General features: G+C 40.7%; 2 protein-coding genes across 3 annotated transcripts in view; one reads left to right on the top strand and one right to left on the bottom strand.

Moving 5' to 3' along the window:
* Positions 1–9155, top strand: part of RXFP1 (relaxin family peptide receptor 1) — a 51850-nt gene extending 42695 nt beyond the window's left edge. The window contains exons 14-18 of the mRNA XM_080377728.1: positions 2339–2410; positions 2648–2877; positions 4071–4481; positions 4989–5207; positions 7328–9155. Of these exons, the coding sequence (XP_080233854.1) occupies positions 2339–2410; positions 2648–2877; positions 4071–4481; positions 4989–5207; positions 7328–7629 (1234 nt within the window). The 3' untranslated portion in view covers positions 7630–9155. The remainder of the gene's footprint in view (positions 1–2338; positions 2411–2647; positions 2878–4070; positions 4482–4988; positions 5208–7327) is intronic.
* Positions 9156–9294: 139 nt separating this feature from the next.
* On the bottom strand, positions 9295–10966 carry LOC308059874 (uncharacterized protein C4orf46 homolog). Of its 2 annotated transcripts, XM_080377823.1 has the most exons (3): positions 10658–10966; positions 10414–10541; positions 9295–10142 (listed from the first exon to the last, which is right to left on the bottom strand). In XM_080377823.1, exons 1-3 carry the CDS (start codon positions 10817–10819, stop codon positions 10127–10129), a joined length of 306 nt encoding a protein of 101 aa, XP_080233949.1. In that variant the 5' UTR covers positions 10820–10966; the 3' UTR covers positions 9295–10126. The 2 variants fall into 2 exon arrangements, with proteins under 2 accessions (XP_080233949.1, XP_080233950.1); XM_080377824.1 differs by having other exon boundaries at positions 9295–10541.
* Between the last annotated feature and the right edge of the window lie 69 nt (positions 10967–11035).

Raw genomic sequence — 11035 nt, forward strand, 5'->3', positions numbered from 1 at the left:
CTCCTTCAGAAGGACATGATCCAGAATACGTTTTGTAAGAAATTGCCCTTGAAATAGTTTATAGTTATGGTGATGACCCTCAACAATTTGAGCCTGGAAAATAATTACTAGCAATACTCAAATTTTCCTTCCTGAAAATACCAGTTTAATAATTGAATTTTTTCCAAAAAGAGATCATAAATTCAGCTTAGAGAAGGGCATTGCCTTTTCTGTTATTACAGAACAAGACTAATACAACCCTCATTTGACCTTGCACAACTTCTTCACAGGGCTTAAGGGTTATGCAAGGTCCAGTTGGGGCTATTAACACCACGGGCAGGTACCATTAGGGTATGTAAAGACAGGAATTATAAAAGGATTTGGTATATGTATAAGTTTGGGGACATGTTTCCGTTCTTACAGTACCTAATGGTAACACCATGGAAAGAACAGTAGAAACCAAGTATGATTCAGCTGCCATATCTGAAGGAGGTGGAACTTCTACAAACCTTTTTGAAGAGTTTAGGGGGAGTCTTTGTGGGTGCACTAACGTAGCAGCTCTAACTTGAATTCTGCCAGGGAGTTCTTTCTAAAACTGGGGGATAGTGCAGTGACAATCTTGCAAATCTGAAATTATCCTGTGGTGGATTTAAGTACCTCTTCATAGCCACTGCACATCTGCAACACCAACCTTGGTAGAGCTGAGTTTTGTTGGTCACCATTTCACAATCATAGAACCATAGAACGGTTTGGGTCAGAAGGGACCTTTAAAGGCCATCTAGTCCAACCCCCCCTGCAATGAGCAGGGACATCTTCAACTGGATCACGTTGCTCAGAGCCCTGTCCAACCTGACCTGGGATGTTTCCAGGGATGGGGCACCTACCACCCCTCTGGGCAGCCTGTTCTTGTATTTCACTACCTTCATTGTAAAAAATTTTTTCCTTTTAGCTAGTCTAAATCTACCCTTTTTTAGTTTAAAACCATTGCCCCTTGTCTAACCCTTGTCCTATCACAGCAATGGTCTGGAGATCCAAAAGGAGATGTTTCCTTGGATAGGAATGTACCAGGAGTTTATGATTTGACCCTGAGCTGTAGCCAGCAGTGCACATGCTTTTGTGGATCAGTCCAGCTTCCTCGCAGTGATTTAGAATCTAGTGGCCAAATTCAACTAAATTTGGTAAATGACTAATGACCTGAAAAAACTAAATCTGTACAAATTTCATGAAAATAAGAAGCTGAGGACAGAAAAGAATAATTAATAACCTCCCTAATCATCAGGCTACAGCATCTACTTATCCGTTATTTAACACCAAAGAACTCACAATTCAGTGACTGTCACCTTCCGTGGTTCCAAGTTAAGAAACTTCTTAAATCTTGAGACCGATCTATAAGAAACTGTGTATTTCAGCAGTTTTTATAACATCAGTTGCCTCTTTTCTAGTTTGAAATAGCAAAAGTAGCTGGGGAAAGCACACCCTAAGATTCATTGCAGTGCTTAAATAAAACTTAACACGCTTCCATACTGGGGGGCTTTTTCTTATCTCCCAGAGAAACCACCCACCAGCCCACAGCAACTAACCAGTAAGACTGTTACTTTTCTCAAGTTTTGCCTAAATGTGTTCAGAACTCCCATGGATATTGCATTCAAAGCACTGAACAATGAATTCATATAAGGCTTCCCACAAGGAGAACCAAAGATCTCCAGCCAGTTGCATGTCTAACCAGTGGATTGGAAGAATACAGAAACTGAACTTCTAGAAGAACTTACAGTTACACTGTACTGATCTAGCACTGCAGGGGAAATAACAGTGCCATTTTCAATATATTTTTGGAAAAATTAAAGGAAGAAATCCCATCCATGCATCACAAGAAAGCCAACATTTTCCCTTACATGCCGCCTTCTATGTCCTGGCTTCCTGCTGCTCCTGACACAATGAAGACTGAATTCCTGCAGAAGTTTGTTTAGCAAAGCACTCCCTGGGATAAAAGACAGAAGAGACATCTAAAATATTACTACTGGAACAAGTTATTATTTTCCCAGAGATGATGAAAGAACTTCAGTAGAAAAATACTTTGGAAGGGCAACATAATAATCAGAGGTTGCACTGCTGAGAGCACTCAAAGAGCCTTCTTCATGATTTTGGAAGAACAGCAATTCTGATAAACTGCAATGTATATTATTCCAGTTCAGCCTTTATGCAGACTTTCCGTTCAAGTTTAAAAGGAATGACAGATTAGATGCAATTAAAGTTCATCTCTAGTTTCCTATAGTCATAGAAGCACAATTAAATGCTCATGAAGTTTGTTCTTTTACTACTGTGTTCCTATAGCCTTTTACTGAGGGTGTGTTGTTTACAGTAGCTTGGAGGGCATTGAAATTGCAAACATCCAGAGAAGAATGTTCAGACCCCTGAGAAACCTTTCCCACATGTAAGTAGATTATTCCAGCTTGCTTGCTTTGGTCTGAATTTTTAAATTTATGGAATATTGGATAATTGAAAACAAAAGAATATAGAACGTAGCATGCGAGCAGTTGTCAAATTCTGACAATTTTTAACTAATTTTTCTTCTTTCAGAATATGTTTTCTGAGTAGTTACTAGAGAGTTTTGATATTCTGGTAACCAAACTAGAATCACCTCTTGTCTGTTTTTCTTTCTTACAACCAGATATTTTAAGAAATTCCAGTACTGTGGATATGCCCCCCATGTGCGCAGCTGTAAGCCCAATACTGATGGGATTTCCTCCCTGGAGAACCTTTTAGCTAGCATCATACAGAGAGTGTTTGTCTGGGTTGTATCTGCCATCACCTGCTTTGGAAATATTTTTGTTATCTGCATGAGGCCTTACATCAGATCAGAGAACAAGCTCCATGCCATCTCAATAATGTCTCTCTGCTGTGAGTACTCCATGAGTAAAAGTAAAAGAATATTGGTTTAGTCTGCTCATAGCATGTACGATATCTGTTACTGTAATATAGTGACACATTTCCAACATGGAATTAACTGAACTTTCATGCTGTTGTGAATGACAGTACAAAATGCTGTACCTTACGCACCAGGAGGTCTCATCAAATTCTGCCTTTGGCAGCTGATAAATTCCAAAGGTTTCACATTTGATTTTAATGCTGTGAGTCTTGTGTCAAATTCCCACTTTCTTCAGCAAAAAGAAATAAAATTTTGAAATTTTCAAAGGCCCACAAAGTGAAATTTTACTATGCATTTTTGAGTAAATACTAATTTGCATGTGTAAATATTGTGTTCAAGATAGTTATGCTGTTTTTCCCACAATCAAATGTTACTTACACAAATGCAGTCCCTCTTAGCTCCCCAAAATTAAGAATTAGGGGGTTTTATTTTAGTCCTAAAAGCAAGACAAGTTTATGGACAAACTATTTGACAGAATAGCCACTACAATCTTGAGTATCCTATCTCAGTAACAAGTCTATAAGTATTTCACAAATGCAACTAGTAATTGTCAACAGTGAATAAAATGATTGTAATGTTTCCAAATACAGCATGTCAGTGATTTTGAAACATTTCCACTGGAACAGTCTGAGCATTATGCAAAACCTCTAGCCAAAATACCCGAGAAGCCTTCAGCTCCGTCTCTCCCCTTAGAGGTCTTAGAAGACTATGCACTTTAGTTTTATAAGGTGGACAAACCAAAACTAAACTTTGAACCCAGCTGAGACACTCTACTCAAAGCAAATTATCTTAAGCCAAATGTTAGTATCAAAAGGAATAAGACCTAATAAAAAAGGGTTGCAAAAAATATTTCTGTAAATGAAACTCTATCTTTTTCTACCTGCAAACCAATTTTATCTGAGCTTCAAAAAATCAGGTTGGAAACAAGTATGAAAAATAGACCATCAATTTAAATAAAAATAAATAAAATAAAAAAAAGGAGGAATGGAACTGAATTATACTGCCTTAATCATCTCATGATAGCATTCCAACTATAACACTGATTTCATATCTTTATATTAGCTGTTTATATTAGTATGTTTTATATTAGTATGTTTTCCTGTATACATATATACACACAGAGAAATTCAAATGTAAATAATGATGTTAAGCACTATGTCCACAGGTGCTGATTGTCTGATGGGGATATATTTATTTGTGATTGGAGCTTTTGATCTTAAATATCGCGGAGAATACAACAAGCACGCTCAGTTGTGGATGGACAGCATGCATTGTCAGTTGGTCGGATCACTCGCTATTCTGTCTACAGAGGTGTCAGTCTTACTGTTGACTTACCTGACTTTGGAAAAATACATCTGCATAGTTTATCCTTTTAGGTTTTTGAAGCCCAGAAAACGCAGGACAATTTCCATTTTGGTACTTATCTGGATAATTGGGTTTGCTGTTGCTTTTATCCCACTGAGCAATAAGGAATATTTCAGGAACTACTATGGCACCAATGGCGTCTGTTTTCCTCTTCACTCAGAACAATCAGAAAGTTTAGGAAGTCAGATTTATTCTGTTGTCATTTTTTTAGGTAAGTTGCATTTCTTCTTTATATATTATTAGAGCTGCAAATGAACTTAATTTTCAAATAAGATAGCTTTGCTGTGATGTTCACACCTGATATTTAGATGCTCCAGTAAAAATCTTTTTCCAGCCTGAGTATTTTACTATATCAGATGGATACTTCCTTATCTTAAAATGCATGAAAGGCTGAAAAAGCAAAAAGAAATTAATGACCATTAAGTTCCTGAATTAATAGACCTTGTCAAAGAAGTTGAGCAATGGTAAGACCAGAGGAGAACTAAGGGTTTGGATCAGATGGCAGCCATTCTTTAGGTGTTGATGAATGAAATAAACACTGGAGCAGAGGCAAAAATTTGATGTTAAAGTGAAGACAGACTCAGATTTTCTAGCCACTTAATTCTATAGGACTAGCAGTTTACACAAAACATTTTTCTTTACTACCCAGCCTGCAAAGAGGTGATACGGAATTGCTATTATGCTGTTAAGTTATAACTAATTTTAACTTCTTAAACAGGTGTAAACTTGGCAGCTTTTATCATCATTGTGTTTTCCTATGGGAGTATGTTCTACAGTGTTCACCAAACAGCTGTTACGGCTACTGAAATTCGGAATCATATCAAAAAAGAGATGATCCTTGCTAAACGTTTTTTCTTCATTGTATTTACTGATGCACTGTGTTGGATACCCATTTTTATTTTGAAACTCCTTTCTTTACTTCAAGTGGAAATACCAGGTATGTCCTTTCTTTTGTGAGGCTGTTTCAACTGTGTCTGTACGAAGAGTGTTGTTTCTACTTCAGAAGAACAAGAATTGAATCTATTGAACTCTCTTACTGTAAGGACCTTTATGTTATAATCTATATGTATGTACACACAATATAATTAACTATATGGTTTTACCATTGAATTGAACTATATTATTATAACCATCTAAGGTTAGTCACCTTTGAGTCAGCCAAAAAAACCCCAAATTCAAATTGTTCAAGTCTGTCTCCACACAGTATCTATACAATTTACAAAATGTATTAAAAAACCAAGGCTGAATTGCATTGGCCTTTCTCAACTTACAGCTTTTGCTGGTTCTGTTGCCTAAATATGGCTCAGGACAATAGAGTGTGTCCTGTCTTGATTTAACAATATAATTGCTAACCTAAAATAACTTCCTTTTATAAACTGGTATTTATAGTTGAAACCATTAAGTTATATAAAGCTCTGCTTACTGGTATTTATAGTTGAAACCATTAAGTTATATAAAGCTCTGCTTACCTTCGTTATGCTATGAATATATTCCCATGTAAAAACAGTGTAACCTAAAAGATTAAAAGATGCACCTCATTTTTTTTTCCTTCTTCTTGCAATGCCAGCACATGCCAGGAAAATAGCCACTTTATGTAGGGCTTGTAAACCCTGCTAGAAAGAACAGGTGAACAGGAGCAGGACTATCAGCAACAGCAGATTCTGATTCAACGTACAGTACATATGTTACAGTACTGGGCTGGCAAGAAAACATTTTAGCTCAGTGGATTTTGTCTTATGTGCTGACCAGAAGTGTTGGGAGTCACCTTTTTAAAGTTTTTACTTACATTTCAGATGTCTGGAAGTTACATTGATTATGTCAAGTATTGTCAGTTATTTTAAATCTTCTAAAATGTTTCTTCATGAAGTTATCAAACCACCTAAGAAATCTTAAAGAAAATACTGTGAAATGTGGAAGCAGATGTATTCTGAGTCAAGAAACCTTGACAAAATCTTGCTGAACCACAGGGGTGATCTTGAGTTCAGCAAATTAATATTCTTAGATACACCAGATTAAATACTAACTAGTCACTTCATAAAACTAAAGATATGATAGACAGTTCTCTAAGTTTACAGAAGTTTTAAACTCCATTTGGATAGCATTTCTTTTTCTTTGGGGATACACTAGACAGCTTTTGAGCTAAGCATCTGCTTGTTTCCAAAAGTGTAGCCAATGTGATGGGCATCAATAGGAACGTATTGATACTGCAACAAAGTTGTAAAGCCGGGGAGGGGCAGAAGCAGGGGGAGAGTGAATTAAGCTTTTTGTGGAACTTGGAACACTTCTATAATTGTTTTATAAATCAAACAATGCAACTGAGGGCACCCACTAACATCTTCCAGCACTTTATTCCAGTCCCTTTCTCTGCCTGCCCCTCAGGTAACTTACCTCCCAAACAGTAAAGATGAGAAGGGGAAGCTGTAAAAATGCACACAGGCTCTGCTACAGGCAGGGAAGCAGGAAACCCTCAGAGAGGAAGACAGTGTGAACACAGACTTACCAACAGGGCAAGGAGGAAATAGGGAGGATGTATACAGTGCTGTTTGAGAGGGGAAGAATGGAGAAGTCCTGGTGCAGTGGAGAAAATCAGCCTCAGAGGGGATACAGGGACTGAAGGATACTGCTTTGCAGGAGGACAGGACATCGGGGACATCGTTAGGATTGTGTGTCACTAGTCAAGGGAAGAAGAAGAGGAACAGAGATCACAGGAAGACATAGGGAGCAAAGTAGAGACAAAAAGGTTTGGGGCAAGAGAACAAGGCCCAGCCAGAACAAGTGTGCCAGGGCTATGGTACAGAAAAGTAGGAGAGATAAATTGAAATACTAGGAAAGTAAAAAATGTCAGGTTTTGCAGGGAGTCCAGAGGGAGGTAAGAGTGCAGTGCAAGTATAACAGTGAGAAGAAAAAAAAAAGTACCTGTTGTGATGTGAGCTCAGCCTAGGAGTATGACCACCCCTCCCAGCAGGAAGCTGTGCTGCATAGGCATCGAGCACTTGCACTAACGGTTACAAATGCTGGAATGTGTGTTACAGCTTCCTTTCTTTTTCCCTCCCTAAGGTACCATAACTTCTTGGGTGGTGATTTTTATACTGCCAATAAATAGTGCTTTGAATCCTCTTCTCTACACTTTGACTACACGACCATTCAAAGAAATGATTCATCAGGTTTGGTATAATTACAGACAAAGAAGATCCCAAAGAGGTAAAGGCAGTCAGAAAACATACGGTCCATCATTCATCTGGGTAGAGCTGTGGCCAATGCATGAAATCACGCCAAAAGTAATGAAGCCTGTGCTTTGTACAGACTCCTCTGACGCTTCAGTGACCACACAGTCAACAAGACTAACCTCATACACATAAATACATTTTGAATCTTCATGGTGACACCCGCACTGTTAGCTTCACATCTGTGGGCTTACTGCTTTACAGCAATGAGGAAAAATGAGGGAGGTGTGACACCTGGGCTCGTGTGAACCAAAGCAGGAAGAAGAGGGAGCAATGTGTCTGTCTGCAGGTAGAACTAACACAGTAATTTTTGCAATCTCACAATGGTACCTGACATCTCCACAACACATCCCAGATAAGAATGAGAAGTCAGTTGTTTGCTTTTTTCCTCACAGAAGCCACAAGTGTGGAAAAAAGATGAATCGTCATTTAAAACAGAAATGTTTCAAATTCATCTACCTTTTGGGGGCGGGGCAAGGTTATTTTCATTAAACTTTTTTCTTTTAAAGTCCGCATATCAACAGCTGAATTTTTTTTAAGAGTTAATTAGTTTCCTCATTAAGATTTTTTCTTTCCTCCTCAAAGTTTCTGACTAGCTTTATTTAAGCTGCATCAGCTCTTAATAGCTTTCTTAGTAGCCCTAAGAAAAATATTTGTATTTCATAATCAGATCAGTTCGTCAAAGCCAAACAAGTGAAAATTTTATTCCTAGTAAGAATTTACCAACCAATTCACTCACATAAAACAATCCTTAAATTGTAATGATCATTGCAATTCAGACAGAACCTGAACTGTGAGGAAGAAAAAAAAAAAAAAAAAAAAAAAAGGTGCATCCTTCCCTGGAAAGGCTGGACTGAGTATCCCAGCACCTTGATGCTGCATTTTTTCTTGCTGTTTCTTAAAGAGCTACCATAAAAGTAGCCTGCAGACTTCAACAGCGTCATTTCAGTCTAAGTTGTCTGCCTCTGTATGTGGAATAACAACAGATGGCCAAATACAAGGCTATCAGTCTTAACAGGTGTCATGACATCTACGTTTCAGTCCCCTTGTGCATTTGATTGGATGCATTATAGTTAAAATAATATAAGGACCATGGCCATTCAGCACTTGTTGGAGTATTATTTTACTTATCCCATCTGAAACAATCCCCTAGATGCAGTTCCTTCACATACACTTACTGAGGACAGTCTTTTCCGTTATGAATTACTACAACTTCCCTGCTTCTTCTTTCAGTACCGTGCTCACAGTCTGACGGTCTAGAAGCCCACAAAGGTAAAAGACATGCTTCTTTTGCATTGATGACTTGAAGCTTTTTAAAATGAAGTTAAAAGATACTTCCAATGTCTGCACTTAAATTCTTAACAGCATAAGAAGTAGAATTAAGAAAAGTGTGATTCACGCTTCAACTGTTTACAGAACTTTGGATTATCTTGAAATCAAAAATTGTTAAGCATCTTGTTTCCACTACTGTTATGTTTTATTGAAATAAAAGATGACCTGCTGAACAAAATGACTTTTCCAAGTTGCCTTTGCAACATTTTGGGTTGCGGGATTAAAAACAGCTAAGTGAAATCCTGCCATGTGGATTGCCTTTAACTGGGTTAATTAGAACTCAATTTAATACAACTTGCGTGCTTTGAGGGGCCAAGTCTCCTCAAGGACTGTAACTGTTTTTGATGAGATATACAAGGATGTCTCTCCTTACCACTACTTCCTTTTTCTCTTAACTTGATTATGAATATATTCAATGTTGTAATTTTTTCTGTAAGTAACACAAGAATATGCATTATTTCAGATTGGTTTTTGTAACATCTTTATTGTTTTGATAAGAAAACTACAGTTTGTCTTTTAAAATGTCCTTCTACCAGTAAAAATAAGGCTGCCTAACAAATCATGGTAAAGCCATGTGCTCCTGCAGCCTGTCATTGCATTTCAGCATTACTTTTTTCACAGTGCTCTGGTAAAGGTATAGGAATTTCAGTACAGCTATTTATTACACATTAGTGATCTTTTGGACCAAAATGTTCTGTTAACAACAAGCTCTAGATTAACTAACTAGTAACTGCTTAAGGCAAAGATAAAAAATAGGGCCAAATACTGAAAAAGCTCTAACATGCTTTCTGAGAGATGGGAGAAACCATTTCACCGACTCTTTTCTAACTGATGGAGGCTTTTACTTACAGTTCAGAATAATCCATCCTATCAATAAATGATGCTGTTAAACTTCTACCATGCACAGATATATGGTCCATCATAAGGCACTTTATTACAACAAATTATAGTGTAAAATTGTTTGCAGTAATCAAACATCTTGCAACACATCTGCAGCTTTACAGAAATGTATTGCAATACTGCTAAAAGTAGGCAGGTTTGGCACATAAGGCTTACGTGAAGCTCGTAAAAGAGACACAACTCGCCGTATTACCCCATCCTCAAGACAAAGCGTGCATAGAGAAAAGATGAAGTTAGTTCAGCAAGTTGCTCTGGAGTTGGCAGTGTTTCCGCTGGTGACAGCTCCTAAAGCAGGGCTGGCGAGACCTCGCAGGACACCAGTTCCCCACCAGTAATGTGTTCTGAAGGTACCACACAGGCTGACTTTGCATCCACCGTGCCGGGGGGCGGTTAGAGTATTTCATGAGCGCTTTGAGCTGCAACAGAAGAGTCTAAAAGTCAAAACCGATTCCCTAAACAAGGCCATTTTAGCCAGTGACTTACACACAACATCCATACGACTCATCAAATATTTCTGAAAGAACGCCGGGCTCACGGGGAGCTGCTGCAGGAAAACAAAAATCCACGCCAGCTCCTAAAGAAGCTGGTTCGCAACAGCCCCGCACCCCGGCGCGGCGCAGGCGGGGGCTCGGCGGGCCGTGCGGGGAGCGCGGGCAGGGTCAGCCGCTGGGCTTCAGGGACTCGTACCCCTCCCTCAGCAGGTCCCGCCATGTTCGCAGGAACCGGGCGTTCTCCGAGCACTTGGTGGCGAGCTCCTCCACCTGGGCCGACACAGCCGACGTCGCCTCCAGGATCTTCGCCAGCGAGCAGGCGGCCTGGGGGAACGGCAGAGGTTGGGGGTCGCCGATGCCCTGCAAGCCCCGCCCAGCGCCCTCCGTGAGGAGACCCCCGCCCGCCCGCCCGCCGCCGCCGCCGCCGCGCCGGCACTCACGTTGCCGATCTGCATCTCCACCTCCTCCAGCAGCTCCCGCGCGTCGCCGGCCGGCAGCTCCGGCGGCCGCGACCCTCCGCTCCCGCCGCGGACCCTCCGGGGCCCGGCGCCGGACGATCGCTCGGGCACCGCCGCGGGCGGCAGCGGCCCCGCCTCGGCCATGTCCCGCTCCGCGCACCGGCACCGCCCGCCGCCCCGCCCACCCCGCGCCGAGCCCCGCCTCCCGCCCCAGCCCCGCCCCCGGAGCGCGCTGGGGGCGGGGGACGGGCGGCGCGCGGCTCGCCGGGAGCGGTAGTCCTTCCCGCCGCCTCCCTCTCTGGGAGGGAATCGGTGCGTACCCGCCCTAGAGGGCGGCTGCCCCGCCGCCGGGAGCGCTGG

The sequence above is a fragment of the Falco punctatus genome (genome assembly GCF_963210335.1).
Source record: "Falco punctatus genome assembly, chromosome: 1".
Taxonomy (NCBI): domain Eukaryota; kingdom Metazoa; phylum Chordata; class Aves; order Falconiformes; family Falconidae; genus Falco; species Falco punctatus.

What these genes read in the sequence shown, in the direction of transcription:
- LOC308059874 (XM_080377824.1), bottom strand. Translation starts at nt 10,819, where the DNA reads ATGGCCGAGGCGGGGCCGCTGCCGCCCGCGGCGGTGCCCGAGCGATCG. An exon ending in TGGAGATGCAGATCGGCAAC is followed by an intron (nt 10,542 to 10,657) that starts GTGAGTGCCGGC and finishes CCGTTCCCCCAG; the next exon opens with GCCGCCTGCTCGCTGGCGAA.